The 19,871-nt window shown below is 40.1% G+C and overlaps 1 protein-coding gene across 12 annotated transcripts in view; it reads right to left on the reverse strand.

The window, feature by feature from the left end:
* The window catches only part of LOC122823076 (ankyrin-3-like), a 100,866-nt gene that overhangs the window by 3,166 nt on the left and 77,829 nt on the right, over positions 1-19,871 (reverse strand). For 11 of the 12 annotated variants that reach the window (XM_044102312.1, XM_044102324.1, XM_044102318.1 and 8 more), the window contains 7 exons: positions 12,674-18,844; positions 9,512-9,586; positions 7,699-7,830; positions 7,021-7,164; positions 1,500-2,058; positions 1,241-1,421; positions 764-847 (listed from right to left, as the gene is read on the reverse strand). In XM_044102312.1, coding sequence (XP_043958247.1) covers positions 764-847; positions 1,241-1,421; positions 1,500-2,058; positions 7,021-7,164; positions 7,699-7,830; positions 9,512-9,586; positions 12,674-18,844 — 7,346 coding nt within the window. The remainder of the gene's footprint in view (positions 1-763; positions 848-1,240; positions 1,422-1,499; positions 2,059-7,020; positions 7,165-7,698; positions 7,831-9,511; positions 9,587-12,673; positions 18,845-19,871) is intronic. The other variant, XM_044102319.1, reaches the window with a different exon arrangement.

The following is a 19,871-nucleotide window of genomic DNA, read 5'->3' on the forward strand; positions in this document are numbered from 1 at the left end:
TGCTGTCATGCAAACAAACAAAAAGGGACAGGCATAAACTCAATGCATTGAGATAATTAGATGAAATTCTGCAAGTAACAATCCAATAACTCCACTGTTACAGACTGAAAACTATTGTACAAACTTTTGTCATTTAACCATATTTTCACTCTGAAAACCTGGAATAGATCGTAGAAACTATTTTAAAAAAACACCAGTATTCAATACGGGTACAGGATGTCTCTGATTTCGTATCTAAAAACTATATAAAAATTACAAAAATGGGAAGGTGTGAAATGACCAGCACCTCATTATTCTCTAGTGGAAATATATCCCAGTAATCACAACAATCATATCCATTGATTTGGGGTTGTACAACCACACAAAGCAAAACAAATCAACCAACCAAATACAAATGCTGAAGGTGTAGTGGCTCACACCAACAAGTAGTGAATACACCAAAGTTCAACACTAACTCAGCTTCACATGAAATGAGTATGGAGATATTTTTCAATGAAATTTTAGGGAGTAGACAAGAAAATACAGTTCACTACACATTCCTATCCAGTTCTGTATTTCCACCGCTGGTTTTTGTGAAAACCATTTAGTCTTCAATGTTTTCTAGACTACAGGAGCACACAAACACTGAAATTACAACACACGGCTTCTTTCATGCTAAGGGAAGCATGGCAGTAGATTGGACTGGCTCTCTTGAGCTTTACATACTTTGTTTTAGGACCAAGCTCAGCACTCTGTTCACACACACACACCAGGCCTCACACACCTTGAGTATGACCCGTCTGCGGTACACCCTGGTAGTGACGGTGGTCTCGTCGTCAGAGCCAGATTCATCAGCTCTGATGGTTTCCTGACAAAGGCAGCCCAGCAGCGAGGCATTGTTAACAACCCTGGTGTGTATCTAAGGAATGTTTTTACCTTAATACTTGACCACATTTGAACTAATAAATAATCTCTGATTGGTTATTGGCAGATCAGACATTTTGATTTCTGAAGGTAAAATCATTTAAGCATCCAAAATAAACATATGATGCTTTGAAAAAGATGTGCTAATTTTTTTTTTCCCTTATGTTTAACAGCACTTGGAAACTACTGCTAAAATAGTGAAATGTTAGAGGGGGTGTAATGATATTGTATACATTCAGAAAAAAACCCAACAAATGTAGTGAAGACTTTGTCGAACTCAGGAGATCTCACAGTTTCATAAGATGGGTGAAAGTTTCCCTGAGTGGAAGCTTCTCACCTGCACTTTGTGCTGGGACTTGTCACCTACGTCCTCCCGTCCTCTGCTGGGTCCCGCTGTCCTGCTGTCCTCTTCAGCCCCTTTCTTCTTAGCTCCTTTTTCCCTCCCTTCCCTGGCTGGCTCTGTGTGACCTCCGTTATGAGCCGGGGGCTGCTCCAGGGAATCAGCTGGACTGTCAGGGCTGAATTAGGTGAAAGGTTTCAGACCCACCAGTAGATTTGCGAGTTTGATCTGAGTAGTAGAACAGATCAAATCTTACCTGCTCTCTGTGTCCTTGATGCTGTGTCCAGCTGTGGCTCCAGACATCTCAGTCCTCCAGCCTGGAACTGAAGAAATGTTTTTTTCTGCTTGCCGAACTTGCTCAAGGATCGCATTCACTCTCTCTTCGGTCATCTCCTCTTCCTCCATGCCTCCCTCCAGCTGTATATCCTCCAGCAGACTCCGCAGTCTCTCCTGGGTCATTTCCTCTTCTTCCTCTCTTCCATTATGAGAACCATCTTCTCTAAGGTTCCCTGCCCTTCGGTCATTTTCTGGCATCTCCATAGTCATCCCTCTGCCTTCTCCAGTCAGAACTGTGTCTTCAGGCCCCGCTATAGGAGGCTCAGAACCAGCGGCCGGAACCACGGTGGAGGGGTCACTGCTGGAGGTGCTTGTGGTCTGAGCTAGAGAGAGGTCACTAGGTCTGGTGAGTGTGGTCCTACTTGGGGACATTACGCTAGCTTCACCCTCACTAAAGAATTCATCGGAGCGCAGGGGGGTACAGGGGACGTAGTTGAGTTCTGTTGGGGTTTTCAGTTCCAGATCTATACTGTGGTCTCCTGGATGGATGGCAGGAGTAAAGGATTAGAGGATCGATGAGGGAGGGAGAGGGGAGAACAGAGGGAGGGGAAGTGGGAGGGAGAGGTGAAGTTGTGGAGATGATAAAATGAGAAACACTTATGTAACATTTAGGAGGAACTTTTGTTCAAAAGCCACTTAAAACAAATGACACAAAAGCAGACAGCAGGACGAAACTGTAAACTCTTAAAAGATTCATTCAACATGGTGTCTATATTGGTGTGCATAGACTCACTGGACATTTTTGTGGGTTTTGGTTGAAACTGGACAGTTTCTAGTTTAAAAATAAAGATTTAGAAGAGGTCAGCTTTTAGACATCTAAATGGTGATGAGTTTTTGTAAAGATTAGTCAAGATTCAGATTATCTAGCCTATTCACTCATAAAGCTAGATGAAGGAAAGAGCTGTCTCTGCATGCTTTGTTCAGTGAGAAAATGAGACAGTAGTCTTTAATTTATCACTAGTCTTATCATCGTCAAAGCAAATCTCTGTTTCTGAAGCACAAGATAGATTTTTTAGAGTTAACACTGGCACACAATTATGTTCAGAAATTCATTTGGATGTGTTGAGAAAATATTAAACTATGTTACTTTATTTGACTTTTATTTATACAGGTTGTCTCATTGAGATCCAATATCTCATTTGCAAGAGACACTATATAAGATGGCTAATGTTAAGATAAAATCTGGCTCAAAAAAACAAGTGCTAGGTAGTGAATACTATGGAAGGTTTAGAAAGTAAAGAGCCAGTTTCCTAATTAGAATGCCCTGATGAGTTTAATGAATCTGCCGTTTAAATGATAAAACATGCGACTGTTGTTGAGTTTACATGTTCTCTTTGAATAACATCTTGAGTGTAATCTGTATTTGGGTGTTCTGAACCAGCCTCAGAGTAAACACAACACTGTCAAAAATAATGGAGACGGAGATATAAAATGTAAAAGTAGAACTTAGCAAACTGTATTTAACTTATAATCACATTGTGCCTTTCAAACATAATCATATCCCTTAAACTTGTGCACATTTGGTTATAACCACAACCTTCAGTGTATTGCGTTAAGATTTTGTGTGACAGATTAACACAAAATTGTAAAACTAAAGTGACGCACATTATTTAAATTTGTTAAACAGAATAAGGCTTTGCAGTCATTTGATTTTACACTGACACCCTTAAGTCAAATACACTGCAACAATCTGCCTTCAGCTAATTCAGGAAAAGAGTTCACTTCAGTGAAATTTACTTTCTGTGTAAATGGAGTAAAGAACAGGAGAGAAATCGCCAAAGAAGAAGTCAGGAGGCTCATGGTACCTCATAGAAATGCACACTTTTCGGTTTATTTGTTAAAATAAATAAAAATATATGTACTCTTTTTCTCCATCTTACAACTAAGGTCCACTTTGTGTTTACTTATCACATAATTCCCAATAAGATTGAGTAAGGTTTGTGGTTGTAATGCTCAAAGGGTGAAACAATTTTGCAAGGCATTGAATCCTCGTGCCTGAGGGCAGCACTTCAAAGTCAGGTTAGTCTTTTGTAAATGCACTTAATTATAGGCTCATTTATGGGCAGGTTTTGTAAGTGAGATTTATAACTTCTTTTAAGAAAACTAAACTCCATATTCTCATAACAACAAAGTAATTTAGGCAGGAAATAGCAGAATAACTGAGAGGACTCTAAATGTAAATCTCGGGAACTGAACGATCACGTCTGAAGTACGAGGGGATACCAGGGGGAAGGGGAGATGGTGGAGGGGAAGGAGGGCAGAAGATAGGAGGAGAGGAGACAAACAGTAAAGCGGGAGAAGGAGGAGAAGCAGGGACAAAAGCAGGTAAAGATGACAAAGTAGGAGAGGAGTGAGAGTTGGAAGGAGGAGACCGACTTTTCAGTGTAGGGCTTAGTATGTGCGGTTGAAGGGAGGAGGAAATTGAGGTCGAGGGTAGAGTAACAGCAGAAGGAGAGAAGTTGGGAGGAAAGAAGAACGAGGAGCAGCCAAAAGGACTTCGAGGAGTGGGAGGAAGTGGAGGAGAGTAAGGCAGGGTGGAGAAATGAGGGAGAACAGGAGCAACAGGGAGGAGGTAAACAGGAGGTGTGGTTGGGGGAGAAGGGAAGGTGAAGACAGAGGACGGAGAAGACAAAATGCTGATTTTACTGGGATAAGGAGGAGAGGAGACGGAGCTTAAAGGCTGACAGGTCTGAGGATACGGGGGGAGAATAGGACTGTTAATAACTTTTGGAGCTACATCATTACAAATGCACAAGACAAGAAAGACAAGACAACTGTTAGACAGGAATCAGACAAAAAGACAAACGGCATGTAAAAATAAACATGTTAAGCACTGACAATGAAATGAAGAAGTAGCTGATTAAGGAGCTGATGGTGTTTAAGCTGCAGAGATGAGGGCTTTGCAGTCAGGATTCCTAATAAGCTGATAGCCAACAGGAGTCTTAGCAGCAGCTGGAGCTTAATGCTGAACACATCTTGCAAAGACATTGGTTTTAACATCATCATCTCATCTCAACGGATAACTTTTAGGAGTTATGCTAATTTGTTTCTTATAGTTGAAATTTGCGAGAGCAAACTGGTGGGCAACAAAGAAGAAAATCCAAACCACTTTAGATGGAAAAGGCCTTTTCTACAAAAGCAGAGGTGCGATCTTTAAATATGTAAATAACTGGAGTTCACTAGCATTTTGTGAAGTTGTTTTTGCACAGGTGTTTCTAAAGAAAGCAAAGCATAATTGAGGAGGTAATCTGTTTCAGCAGTTCTAGTTTAGAAGGTGAAACTCAGACATAAAATAAATTAATTGTATGTAGAGTGACATAGAGAAATTGGGATCTGCTGGGGAAAAAAAACTACAGGTATTGACATTACTTGCACTTAGCATTTAGCTGGGACTCTTCGCTTAAATTACCAAATGAAACCTTCTGGTATCAATGTTGTTTGCCGACTCTTTTCAATCACACCTTTTCCCTCCACTCAACCGCAAAGAGGGTGAAGGGTTTTGCCCAAGGACACAAACAACGAGAGTGGGCGGACCACCGTTTGCAGGGCGAACTCCTACACCATCGCCGCCATCGTCCCCACAATTATTCAATTTCATATTGTAAGAATCGAAATTTTGAGCTGTCATTAACTTTAAATAAAATTTACAGGAACAAAGGATTTAATTTGCGTAACTAGTCAATATAATATGTTTAACTTTTTGACTTGGATTTCTGAAATAAATTACCTCTTCAATTTAAATGTTAGTCTATCTGTTGACAATGCCATATTTCCAATGGCATGGTTAAATTAAGAATGAGCAGCAGCACAACTCTTCTTCTTCACTTAGGAAGTTGCTATCTTGGCCAAAATACCAGTAAATAAATCTGTTTTGTGTGAGCACCTTAGCAAAGCACCAATCCAGCATTACATTGTGGTTTCACAGATGGCTAAAATTCAGATTTTATTCTAACAATCGCAGAGCATAGGAGCAGGAGCAGAGGTTTGATCCAGAAGCTGCTTTGGTTATTAGAAGTTTCTCATTCATGGGAAGTAGCTGGTTAGTGTTGGCGAGTACTGCCAGGAGATTTTTCTGTAGACGTTAGTCGCTCTGAAGCAAGAAGAAGAGGAGTAGGAAGAGGAGGAGCAGTAGGGGAGTCTGCTGGTCTCAAAGCAGAGGAAGCTACAGCGGAGTGTAGAGGACGGGAGGCTTGGAGGACACCAGGAGATGGCAGGTAAAGTACAGCTAGCAGCAATGAAAGAAGCAGCGTTATACACGTAAAAAAAAAAACCCTGCAGTTTCAACTCATCTGTGAGTGTCATCTTAGACTGAAAGAGATTGACACTCCTAGTTGTGTTGAAAAGCTTTCACCAATTTAAAAATTGTTAAAAGTTAATTTTTAACATTAAAAACGGGGGCAGGCCGCATTGCAAGCAAAGTTACATCCATGCATGCAGTTAATTGTATTTAATCAGTTGGAAATTGCCTTAACACTTGAAATCATCTTTATACAAAGATCACACTGTCTCAAGAGAAACAGTGATCTTTTATGTTAAGATGACTTCAGGAACCTTGATAAAGCAGAAATAGCGTATGAGGTGCATTGCATAATTTTGCTTAAAAATAGCTATTTTTAAATCATTGACAGAATAAAAGTACTGAGCAAAAAAAACCAAAAAAAAAACCAACATAATAATAAAGGCAAAGGAATGTGATGTCATTCAATTCAGTGAAAGAAAGTCAAAAAAATGGAACAAAGGGGCAAATTCTTATCAACGTTTTGCAATTATCTTCAGTGGATCCCACAACACCAGTGATTACTGCCACATTGCATTATTTAGTAGGAGAGAGAGAAACATAGAGATAGAGAGAGTAAAAAAAGAAAGACTCGCCATACTGCATGAACGCAAACATGCTGCTCTGTAGAACTTGTTTTTGATGTGCTTTAAAAGTAGATGTGTTGTATCAAAGTTCCAAATATTCACATATTCGTAACTAGTGTCCTGCCTCATCTGAGAAATACACTTCACATGTGTATGCCTTTTTATAAAAACATTAAAATTCATCAGATGGGGCAGAGACAGTGATCCCTTCCTTCATCATGCTTTTGTGCATTTCCCATGAAAAAAACACACACACACATACAAAGAAATCATGCACCGTCTTCTCTGGTACAGATTTTTCAACATTCAAAATTGTCCATATTGTGAGTTTTTTTTAAAAGCTGAAAAGCCTACTTGATAATATAAGACACGTTAGATGTCTTAAAGCTACAGAAAACTACCTCAAATAACCAACTGGAGCCCTAGGTCATTTTAGGCTGGTCCCTAATGGTTTGATCCAGCAGGATTGCTTCAGTATTTGTGTGCATAGTTAGGTCTAACTATCTGGCTGAAAGAGGAAGTGAAGAATGAAGGGATAGACTGAGAGGATAGTTCAGCTAGGGTGGGCTACACTTTACCATCGGACTGATCCGGGAATACTGCGTTATCATCGGCAAAGCAGCGTGTGCCTGTTATGTTACCGTAGTCAAATATGGGCCCTTCCAGCAAAGTCACAATATCCAACCGATTGAGCTTAGTCAGCACCGCAGTTAAAGCATCCGCTGGAGGGGAGAAAGAGACAGAGAGGGGAAAAGATGGGTTATGTTTGTCATGTTTCGATCCACAAATTGTGGTTTTAGTTTGAATTATCGGTTTTCATCTCATTCGCACCTGGAATGAAAATAGATTTGTCTGATTCAACCACATAAACTCTTGTGACTGAGGAAACTGTTCACGACTCAGTTCAAAGCAAAGCTGCTATGGCTACTGAAAACTCTTAGTTAGCTTAGTTAAGTGCAAACATAAGAAATGGGGGGAGAAAGGATGGGGTCTACCTGCCAGGTTCAACATATAATAAATGCATGAAAAATAAATAATCAGTTATTCAAAAATTGTTGATTAACCATTCAAAGGTCAAAGACAGTTAAAGGGGGAAAAAAGTGGCACAAATAAGTTAACCTATCTGGCTGCCATCTGTCTACTAGTTGCATAAAACTATTAGTACAAAGACTGGAGATTGCAGGAAAACTTGGCAGACAAAACTTATAAACCAACAAATCTAAAGCAAAATGAACTTCACTGCAGTTTTTGCTTACTTGTGGCATTTTTACCATCCCTGTGCACCCATTTCTTTAGAAGCATAAAGCTCTGCGCTGTCAGGGAATTTGGGTTTTCCACTCTGATGAAATTGATTTCTTCCACAGAGAAATTCAACTCCCTGGCCAGCTCTGTAAAAGCAGAAAATGTCCAGAAAGATTATTCAAGGTTAGAAACCGAAAATTAATCTCAACACCAAATCGATTACATAATGTACAATATTTCTGTTTATCAGGATAAAAGAAGTCACAGGAGTGCAAATAGCTGTGCAATGCAAATGTTGATTAAAGGACTGATGCTAATTAGAACGAAAAGAAATGTCATTTGAATTCTAAACTACATGTGTATATATATATTACCAACTATTTAATGATTCTATGTTCAGACCTAAATAGCAATCTCTTTTTTAATCTAATAAAACAGTCAGATTAAAAATAAATGACCAGGAGCCATGAAAGCGTGCCAAAAAGAACTCAACTCAACCTAGCAAGGCACAAAGAGGTGATGCATGCTGCAAATTTGAAACACTGTGTTCTCTGCAGCTCTGTGACAGGAGGATGCATTAAATATAGATTTTCTACACTGGACAGACAGAAACACCTCGACAACTAAGCTGTGCACACAGTGACAGAGTCCCACCCATCTGCACACGGGCAGGCAGGCGTGCAGCAGTACTGCAGTGCAGGATACCAGGCTTGGACTGAACTGAACTGCAGAGGCCACACCCTTATTACTGCTCATGAGGAAAATACACAAACATATACCATATTTATCTCGTCAATACACTCAGAGTGAAAGTAGCATGACTTATAAGTTAGATTAATATTAATATATCTTCTGTGTAACTGCCCTTGCTCCACATGCATGCCTAATATTAAAAATATATATATTTATATGTTTTTCTGACTTTAATGGCGTTTGATGTAAACTTATAAAGACATATTCTGATTTTGATATATTAGTATTTAGTAAGGTGTGGACCTCAGCTGGAAACATTTTTTCAAGAACCACTGCGCACCCATTTGTCCAGGACATGGGCTACATTTGCCAGATTTCTTTAGTTGAACCATCAGAACCGTCTGGGAAAATGACTGGATTGTCACACAGGCTTCAGCCTCCTCTTTTCAGATCAAAGTAAATTTGGTTTTCAATAGATAGAAGCAAATCTAATAAAAAAAAACAAAAAACTATCACACAACTGAACGTGCAAACTTTTGAAATAATTTAACCTTTTGAAGATATTTTAGTTTCTTATAAGGCACTTGAATGTATGGATGTAGTAGCTAAGTAAACACTGATCAATTTCATAAGCAGTCGCTGGTAGGAAGCACTACAGCTTGATTTGAACCCTCCAAAACATTTCTGGAAACCAATCACATGCAACCCCACAATGATGAGGGGTAGGTCTACCTTACTGCATAACCCCACACTTATGAAGGATACAGAGCTATATATTATTATATATATTATTAATTTTAATGGTATATGTATGACGTATTTACCTGTCTTCCAAATCCAGTAAACCTATTTGATCTTATATCAACAACGCTCCATTTCATCAACACCCCAGTATGACGCTATCTGGTGGCAATGAAGAGCCTTCTCAGTTGTCGTAATGTTATGACTAATCAGAGCAAATTCCACTGCAGTGAGGAGTCATCAAAACATTACACTAACTGTCCACTAGATGGCAAAACTGTAACACTTTTAAATCTCCAGTAATGAAGCCTAATCTCAGTTCAGCTGATTCATCGGTCTTGTACTCCAAATTCCTGGAAGCAAAGGTAGAAACTGAGATAAATTCAGATTTACCAGTCCAGCTGAGGCCGAGATGGTCAGCTACGATCGCCATGCGGACGTCTGTTCGCTCACAGGGACTCTGAGGGCCTGAGTGATTAAAGCCAGAATAGAAACAATCAGCATGACATAATGATGACAGTCTCCAAATGAGTTGCATATGGTTCACAATAAAGCAAAATGGCTTTCAAAAAGAACAATACCATTTACAGAAGGAAAAGTGAACTCTCGGTTCTCAGTTCACAGAGAATTCACTTTTTCAGACCCCTAAAACATCTAAAATAATTTGGGAATCTGTGTCTGTTCAAATGAACAATACTTGTTCTCATATTTTGTGTTTTGTGAGAGTATCAAATATGTTCGCTGTCTCAAATTTCAACTTTTCTGGCCAAACTTTCCTCAAACTTTTTGTTTTAGATCCTCATTTGATTTAATGTTTAATTTTAATTTTTAATAAAAAAAACAATCCAACATTCAATTTGAGTAAAAGTGCACTTCACAATTTTTAGATTTTTATTCTTTATAAATGTTAAAAACCATGCATCATTTACCTGTCATTTCAGCACTGAACACAACTGCATTTCTGATAGCAATGTAGCAAACAATGACTGTGAAGGAGATCTCTGCCTCGCTGTTCAGGATCCAGATGTAGATCCATATGCTTTTACTTACCAAATGTAAGTAATAGCAATGCAGAACATCAGTCCAATTAAAAGCTTGAGGATGTGTGAGGCCAGAAAAAAAAAATAATATATATATATATATATATATATATATATATATATATATATATATATATATATATATATATATATATATAAATATATCACAATTTTAGACATAAATGTTTGCTCTTCAATAATATTAGTAATGAAAGTTTTATCACTGCAGAGTGTTCTGCCACAAAACACAATAAACAGATGAGCATCAGGCAAAATTCCCTCTCACTGATACAAAACAGCTCAGAGTTTCAATTTGGTCATACAGGTAACAGTTTGCATTTACGAAGCTTCCGTGAGCTGATGTATTGATTTCAAAGTGATTTAAAAAAAGGAAACCACAAAATACCATCTAAGAACCAGGCAAACTGTTTGGAACATCTTAGGGGTGAAAGAGAGCTGTGTCTTCTGATGAAATGCAAGACTGAAATCACTAGAAGTGCAATGAAACTGGCAAGTGTGCAGTTACCCAATTTAATATGGAATTTGCCCTCCCAATTCTGCCTCTTGACTATATTTCAAACCACTGGTACTAAAATGGTAGATCAATTCACTTTTTACACCTTCAATATTTTGTAAAACCAAATCTAAGGAAGTTGATACCTTTAACTCTACATCAAGAGTATGTAATGACAATTCTTAAGAGCCAGTGTCCTGCATGTTTTAGCTCCAACACTAGGGATTTAAGTTATTCAATTATGTCCTCAACTATATGGTCAAGTTCTGCTGGGGCCTGGCAATGAACCATTATTTCATTCTGATAGGCTGGACAAGAGAACAATCTAAGACATACAGGACTCTTGGTCTAGTGGACTACTACTGGTCACCTCTGCTCTACAGCTACATCAAACAGCACAGGACACAGATAACAGGAAGGACAGGAAGAAGACAGCTACACTTACGTCACGTTACAGATCACCCACAACAGCTACATGCATCTTTTAGAGAAAAGTAAAGTGCTTAAAGTGTTTAGAAAGAGTTTACAAACTAGTCTCGTTCTCCATCACAGGAGTCGTGATTGGTTGATCAACCTGACTCCCTTCCTCCATCTGCTCACGCTCCTTCTCTCCATGTGTCCGCCTAATCTTCCTCCTGCTTGTCCTCATCCTCTGACTGACATCTCTAGTGGGTGGTGGTGATGTGGTGGTGGAGGTGGGGGTGGAGGTAGAGGTGCAGGAAGAACGGGAACTCCTAGAAGCTATAGATGGTTCTGACAGTGAAGTGTTCCTGGTGGTATTGAATTTGCAGCTTTCCTCATCTTCAGCGGGCAAAGTTTTCCCTGCTAACATAGCTTCAGCCTCCTTGGATTTGGTTTTGTTTAAAGATTTAGGTGCTTGACTAATAAGAGAGTTTGTTGTATAGTTCTTTAGGACTACTGCACTCTTTTCATTATTGCTTTTGCCTTTTGAAGACCTGTGTGTGTGCTTAGCTTGAATTCTTCCCTCATTAAAATTTTTGTTAAGTCTGAGTGTAAGATTGTTTCTGGCCAGTGGATGTTTTTGGGAACTAGAAGGGTTTTTAATGGCTTTCAAAATAGGGATTCGGGATTTAGGAAAAAAAGTTTTAAAAGGGTCAAATCGTTCCCAAACTTTATTTTGCATCTTATGTGTCCTGAGAGAAAATTCATGAGCATTTTCTTTTGAAATGCCCATTATTTCATGATGCCTTTGGCTGCATAGTTTGTGGCTAGCCACCCTCAAGGGCAACTTGGATCTAAATATATGGCCTTTGACTCCTTTGGCTTCTGTTTTTGCTATTGCTACATTAAAAACAGTCTTGTCTTTCCCATAGTGTTCCTCTAACTGTCTAAAAGAGGTTTCTGTCCCACTGACTTCCTGCAGTGTAGGTATTGCAGAGGACAACAAATTGGACATGATGCTGGCAGCTTGAGAAATACCTAAATAGGAGTCAGGGATAGTGCTACTGGTATTGCTGCTCAATGTTTGCAGATTGGTAGTCTGTTGTGAAGGTGCTGAAGAACAATCAGTGCTTTGGTAACAAGTCTTTTCATCTTCTGGATTCTGTTTGGGTCTGTCAGAATAGTAATCCATGACAAATGGCAGTTTCCTCAAAGAGTTGTGTGCTACATTTGATGTATTAAAATGAATGTAATCTGCATAGTCTGGTATAGCACAATAACATCTAGCTGCAGTGGTTCCTGAAACATCATCACTACTCCAATTAAAAGTGCTTGTATATTTAGAAGTGCTATTTGAAGCATCAGATGATGCTAGCTTTAAACCTGCTTTAAAAGTAGAGAATTTTGGTTTGGTGTTGGAGGCTGACTCTTTGCATGTGCTGTAACCAGACACATTGGATATCTCTACAGTCATTGTCTGAATGGAGTCTTGAGGGACTGGTATGGTATACTGAAAATTAAACTCATTACTGCATTGTGAGGAGGCATCTTTTTCAAAGTTCTTGACCCTGTACTTGCCTGCTGAGTAGTAATGCTCACCAATCTGAAAAAACTGGAGCCTCTCCTCCACCATGTCCCTCTTGCTCATGTCAATCGCACCACTGCGTGTCATCTCAAACATCTTCCCTTCATGGAAGGGGAATGGGTTTGGTTCACTCGGTGTGCTATCGTCCGTTGGAGTTTGAGCAGGTGTAGTTTCTGCTGTAGTAGCCTGAGACTGGTCTTCAACAGCTAGTCCATAAGGCTTTGGCTCCCCACTGTTTCCCCTTGTTCCCCCCATGTCAACAATTTCTCCTTCACCACTTTTACTGGGCCATGGATCAAAGTCCAGCCCTTTAGTGGCAACAGTCTTAAAAGGAGAATTGAACTCCTCTTCTAATTTGTAACTAAAGTAAGAGTCTGAAAATCCTTCTTTCTCTGAGGGTTCCTGGGTTTTAGCTCCATCTTTACTAATGTCATCAGACGTTCCATTACATGTGGAGTTATCTTTTTTCAAAATGTCTTTCTGGCATTCCTCAGGGGTTTTCTCCTCCTCAATAACTTCCAGTTTGGTCTGGGGAAAAGAACGATCGGAAGACCTAAATGTGTCTGTTGCCCAAACATCTCTACGACTGTCTGGAAGTCCAAAAAGTTGTAAATCAGCCTGCTCACACAAGCCATCATCCTCATCTTGAAGCTCATAGCCATCGAGAGAGTCTATTTCTGTGGCATCTGTGTCATGAGAAAACTCAGCTGTTGTGGCTATTGAGCAGTCTGTTATTGACTGGTCATTTCCATTTTGTTCACAGTCATTATCCTCCCCTTTACCATTGGAACCTTTGGAACCATTGGTGGAGCCATTCGAACCATTGGTCCCACCAGGTTCTTTGTTGCCATTTTTGTCATGTCTTTTAGACTTAGACATTTTCTCTTTCTCTTTTTTCTTTTCCTCTTCTTCAGGAACATTGGAGGTCAATTTTCTACATGGAATTGGCTGGAAGATTGACTCATCATCTTCTTCAGCATTTGATTGACTGTCATCTGTGCTAGGGGGCACTGGAGTAGGGGGTTGTATACGTATAACTGGTTCGGTCAGATGCTTGTCATGTTCCTCTTGTAAGTTCACTTCCATCATTTCAGTCTCAGTCTCTGAAGAGGCACAGGAGCCCTTTCTCTCTGTGTCTGAAATTTCTGAAGCTGAATCCAGAGGGGGAGGAGGAGGAAACTCGATATATGCAATACCCTTGTCTTTTGACACTTCTTGTTGCTCCTGGTCTTTAATATCACCATGAATATTGTTGATGATTTCTTCTGTTTTAAAATTATCAAGTAATTCCAACTGATTGTCGTTCATTTCTGTTTTTTCTTTATTAGCATTAGCAAGGTCTGCCTGGGCATCGTGAACACTATTTTTGCTTTCTATTGTTGCCTCTTTAAATGAGGAAACTGTGTTTCCTTGACCATCTTCCTCTGAGTCCTCAGATACCTCCATGATAGGGCTTGGCTTGCCTGAAATGAATTCCATAAAGCCATCAGGAGTTTTGCACGTGAGGTCATAGCTGACTTCTTCAGAGCTGGGGGTTTCTGGTGTAAGAGGGCTTTTCCCTGAGCTGTCTATGAAAGAAACTTGCTCTAATGTATCATCTTCTGGGCTTATGGGACTAATTGCAGAGCTTGATTTTTGTTTTACTGTGTACAGTGCTCCCTTAGCCTCCCTCTCTGCCTGCCTACCAACCTGGACATAAACAGGCAATGTTTTGATGCCTTTGAAGTTCTCTTTGGTTGTTACAACTGGAGGAGCAATAACTTTCTCCAGTATTTCTCTAGGGCTGGGAAGACTATTGGAGTTGGAATCTTTCGGTGAATTGTCAAGAATTTCAAAGGTTAAATCTGTTTTTGCTGGCCCTGTCTCTGGGCTTTTAGGTTTAGCTAGTGTAAGTAACTGTGAGGGCTTTGTTGTTGTCTGTTTCTTTGTAAGGTTATCTAAACAGGGGGTTGTGGTTCTTACAGGAATCTGGGATTCTGTCTTTTTTCTAAGGTTTTTGTTTATTGGTTCCTCTGAATCCTTTTGGGGCAGTTCAGGTTTTACATCTTTAGTAGATGACACACTTTTAGTGGTTTGCTGGTATTTTTTAGCATCATTGTCAAGAACAACAGACATCCTAGCAGTGTAGCTTTTATTACTTTCCTTAATTTCCTGAGTCACACTAAACTGATTATCTTTACCTTTAGGTGGTACTTTATCAGTCTTAGTTTCACAAATATCATGATGGGGCTCAATTAAGTTTTTATTTGAAAGCTTGTCTGCTTTGGAAATTTTAGATGTAGGTATTGGGTCAGGTTTGCTATTTGCTTTGTCTTTCTCATTCTTTTCTTGGACATTTTCTTCTGATGTTTCAGATACTTTTGAGGATTTTCCTCCAGAGCCAAACTGGTAAACAGGTAGCTTGCTTTCCTGTAGTTTCTTTACTGATGGTTTTGGTTGTACAGGTGGAGGAATTTTAGTAGGACTGGACTGACTTTGACTGACTTTCTGAGCAGCGGATTCAAACTTCATCCTCACTGCACTGACCTTTGATGTTGAAGTTACATGAGCTGGAGAAGAGGGTTCAGACACACAGGTCTTTGGTTCTTGTTTGATTTTATCTTGAGTAGTACAAGAGTTAACACTTTTCTGAGGACTGCTTGGTAAGCTAGAGCTTTTCTTTTCTACTACTGGAGAACTACTAATAGATTTACCAACTGAAGGTACCTTAAGTTTGGTTTTACTTAACAACTCATCCCCTGCTTTAGGTTTCTGTTGTATTTTTTCTGGGCTACTGCAGGTAGAGTTAGGCCAGGATCTAGGCTCCTTCAATCGTCTAACTGGCTTTTTCTCAGGAGACTGTAGCTCATCGTTAAGCTTCTCTGTTTTATCACGGAAAAACTGAGATACCTCACTGAGTTTTTCTTCAGCCTCTTTCACTGTTTGATCTACTCGATCTTCATAAAGTAGTTTGTCCCTACTTCTATCATGTTTGTCTTCAGTAAATCTCATCCAAACTGCATGTTTTGGACTGCCTGGTTCTGTTGAGTAATGGAGCACTGTCACCTTGTCAAACTGAGAAGGTTCATCTTTGTGCAGGAATTTACCTGATTTAGAGGACCCATCTTTTGATGACTTAGAAACAAACTCTCTTTTTGGGCTTCCTTTGCCTTGACTTGTGCCCTCAAACCTACCACTCTCCTCAGAAGCTAGGTGGCGATTTTTGACTGCCGCCCTTGTAGAATCCTCTGTGTCTGAATAAGACTGCAATGATGTTTCAATTTTTTCTGAGTGAAGCATTTTCTCAGCAAACTTATATGATTCTCCTCGAACTTCAGATAATTCATCATCACAATATTCTATGGAGTGCTGGCTTAATAGTTTTAGAGTTTTATATGAATCATCTCCTATGAGTTGGGCAGAACTTGGACGACTGTCCTCTTCTTGTGACACGGGAGTGTTAACACGAGATGTTTCTAGGAAGGAGGGCAAAGATTCTTCAACATTAAGCTCCTCTTCTTCTTGCTGGGCCTCATCATAATCAGTAAGCTCCTTTATTCCACGGTCACTTTTGTAGACATAAAGCTCAGGGTGTTTCTTTGTTTCTCTGATAATAACCTCAGTTGGGTCTGCTGTGCTGTGGCCCTTTTCAATATGAACTTCAATTATCCTCTCAACTTTGGGTTTGGATTTAATGTCTCGTTCTAGAAACCTTGGGGTGAGTTCATCACCTTTGACAGACTCTTGGCTGGCTTTGTGTTCAAAGAGGCCTGCCAGTTCTTTAGATGGGTCTCGTCCTGACTGAAAAGCTTTCATGATGTCCCTTACTGACATGGCTTCCTCTATCATTTCTGCACCATCAGTCAATTGAGGCTTGTGATACACCATACGGGTTGTGGTAGTGATATGAGTTTCCTCTTTAAGACACATGCTTTTGTTCATTAAGGCATCATCTTCTGGTATTTTCATCTGTAAAGCTTTTGATGATGAACTTTCTGGCTCTAAAAGAGGTAAAGCAGATGCAGCCTCCTCCATGACTCCAGGCTCAGAAAGATCATCTGGTTGCTCATAGCTCCTGATGTGGACAACCTCAGTTCTGGTTTCAGTTACACAAGGGGGGATTGGGGAATCTGTAAATAAAGGTTTGGGGCCTGTGCTTTCTGCACTTTGAGGAGCAGAAGGCGTCTTTTCACTTCTTGTCTCAAACCCGCTGTCTGAGAGGGGACTTTTATCTTGCTCATGAGACAGCTCCTCGGGAGATTCCAAGATTGTGTCTGACCCTTGGTATGACTCAGCAAGCTTGCTTAAGTCCTTCTCTGAGGGAGATCTGATCATGCCTGAAACTGGAGGAGGCATTTTGAGTTTGTGCTCTTGTATGGTCATGGATGGCTTGAGCACTCGTTTTTGTTTCTCCTCCCCATCTTTTTTTACCTCATCCTCATACTCACTTTTCAACTGTGCCATTTTCGACAGAGAACTTGCACCAATGTCATTTGTTAAGTAATCTACCACTTTACTTAATTCTAACTCTTTGCTTGGCATCGACTGATGCTTAAAAAGAGTGTTTTCATCAAATGGGGAGTAACAGTCTCTGAGAGCACTTCTTTGTGCCTCCTCGATCTCATCTCTGGAAAATTCCTGCCATTCCTCTTCTGAACTTGTCTCATTACCTGAAATGGTCTTATCTTCAGCCATGATATCCTTTTGTAGTATCTCACTGACTTTGACTAAATCTTTTTTGACTTTCTCAACTAGTGTGTGTGGTTCTTGATCTTCTAACTTAGACTCTTTAGGTGTGCCAGTATTTGATGTTTGTACAGTTTTAGCTGCCATTTGTGTGTCTGTCTGGAGGATAGCCGTCATTCTAATTAAATCCTGTTTCATATCTGCTACATCTCTAAGTATCTCCTGATTGGAGGTTGCAGTTGGATGGATGATTGATGGTGTTATAAATGGAGGAGATTTTAATTGTGATTTCAGTTTTGTTCCAGTAACACATGAAGGGAAAGATGAAGAAGAGGTGGATGAGGTACGAGGAGAATCGGGCAGTGCCATTTTGAGAGACCCAGGCCCTGGTTTTACAGGGGTGTCAGGGAGGACATTGACAAGTGAATAAACAGGAACAGTCATTGTATTTGATGAGACTGCTGGACTTGGGCTGGCAGATGCAGATTTCAGAGAACCATAAGCAGAGGTTGCTGTTGCAGATCTGCGCGAAGATGACAATGACCTAAGCGTGCCATACCCTGAGTATGAGTCTAAAGCTTCGTTTATGGCTGCACTGACACCGGATGTTGCTGCCTGGGTGGTGGCTTGGATCCTCTCCTGAAGACTGTTGCTTCTCTCTGAGAGAAGACGTGAAGAAGGCGAGGATGGGGTAGAGGAGGAGGATGGGTATTTAACAGGTGAGACTGATCCGTTCATCATGGAAAATTCTGAGGAAGCAATGGTTGTCTGACCGGTTGAGGACATGGACGACATGGATGTCCTCCCTCCTCGAGATGTGACTGTTGAGTCAACAGACATCTTTAGAGATGAGAGACTGGAGATGCTTTTAACAGGAGAAAGGTTGGTGACTTCTGAAGCAGCTGTTGTCACAAGGGCAGATTTAAAAGGTAGATTAGAACTGTAGCGATTGTACAGGGATTTTGGTGATGTGACAGAAGCAGTAGCAGCTGATGACCTCTCAGATAAAGAAGCATTTGGTACAGAATGATGGAGAGGGGTTCTTGATGCATAAGCCAGAGCAAGGTTTTTAATTGATGCCGGATCTGTGGCAGGTTTACTTCCAGATGTTGCAAGGATGGCAGACCCGTGAATGGGGTATGGTCCCTGCTGGACAACAGTTTTAATTGGTGAAGGCACAGTCCTGTAAGACCTTATGGGGGATGATGGTAAGTCGCTGATCGATTTAACTGGGGATGACAAGGCGGGTGCTGGGGGTGAAAAGCCCAAGGTTGCTCTTATAGTTGTAGGACATGCAGGTGAAGGTGTTGAGAGGGGCCAGGCAGATTTTAATGGAGAACTAGCTGGTGAGCCTGCCGGTGGATCGGCAGAGGCGAGGAGACCCCCCACTCCGATGGGCCTTGTTTGGCCAGGGACGGTAATAGGAGCAGTCGACCATGGTGGGTAAGGTCTGGTTGGAAAGACAGGTTTGTGAGGGTGACCAGAAGGCAGTGTTCTTGTTGCTGCACTTCGTTCAACTGCTGTTTCTTCAGGTGAATTCAGAGAAAAATGATAACAAACAGGATGGTGTAGAAAATAATCAACAGAATGAAAGAGCAAAAAGAAAAGAAATATATGTTGGGGACGAAAAAAATGAGGAAGAAAAGACAACACCAGAGGAGGAAGAGTTGGTCAGTGAGGCTGTTGTAGTATTAGGAAGGGATAAACTGCAATTTTTAATTGCTGAGTAAGACATTTAAGAAACGGCTAAAAATGGAGCTACAAAAAGAAACAGTGTTCTTGCGTGGTCATGGTTTAGGGAATGACTAAACTGGCTCAAGGTCAGTTCACCCCTCTGCCAAGTCTTAATATCATTTCATACCCAACAATTTACATTTTTGTCATCCAACTTCAATCTTATACAGTAAAGAAATCGTGTCAAACCCAGGTCAGTAAACCATGGGATATCAGTTTATGTTAAAATTCTACTAAGAATTTTAAATAATATATTTTTTGCCCTAAATTGATAAAATAATAATTTGAAAACAACACTTTTATTTACATAGGTCATTTATTTCTGATTTTTAAAAATATTAAATTGCATTATTAATCACAAATTTTGTAATATTCTCTATTTTCACTTATGAAAATAAGTGAAAAGGTCACTATAAAGACATGACTTCCAATTGGTAGAAATTGGAAGTCATGTCTTTATATGACTGGAGTCAAATACGTGTCCCTGCACTAGACTATGAGAAGAATATAAAACAACTATTGTCAAAGTAGGTATGAAAACATCCCTCTGACAGGTTAATGTTGATACACAGTTGCTGCAACACATCCTTTGTTAGACAGCATCATTTCATATCTGAAATATTAAATGATTACAAATGCACAGGTACAACTGGGCAAAGGGAGAAAATGACCAGAACCCAAGTCTAACAGCAGCAACAAGAATGGAGGAAATAAACTCAACAAAGCATATAAAGCAGCAAAGTAAATTTGCAAAGACTATGGCATAGATTGACAGCTGGGAGGCAAAATAATGGCGGGACAAATGCAAGAGGA

Source organism: Gambusia affinis, linkage group LG20 (genome assembly GCF_019740435.1).
Source record: "Gambusia affinis linkage group LG20, SWU_Gaff_1.0, whole genome shotgun sequence".
NCBI lineage: Eukaryota > Metazoa > Chordata > Actinopteri > Cyprinodontiformes > Poeciliidae > Gambusia > Gambusia affinis.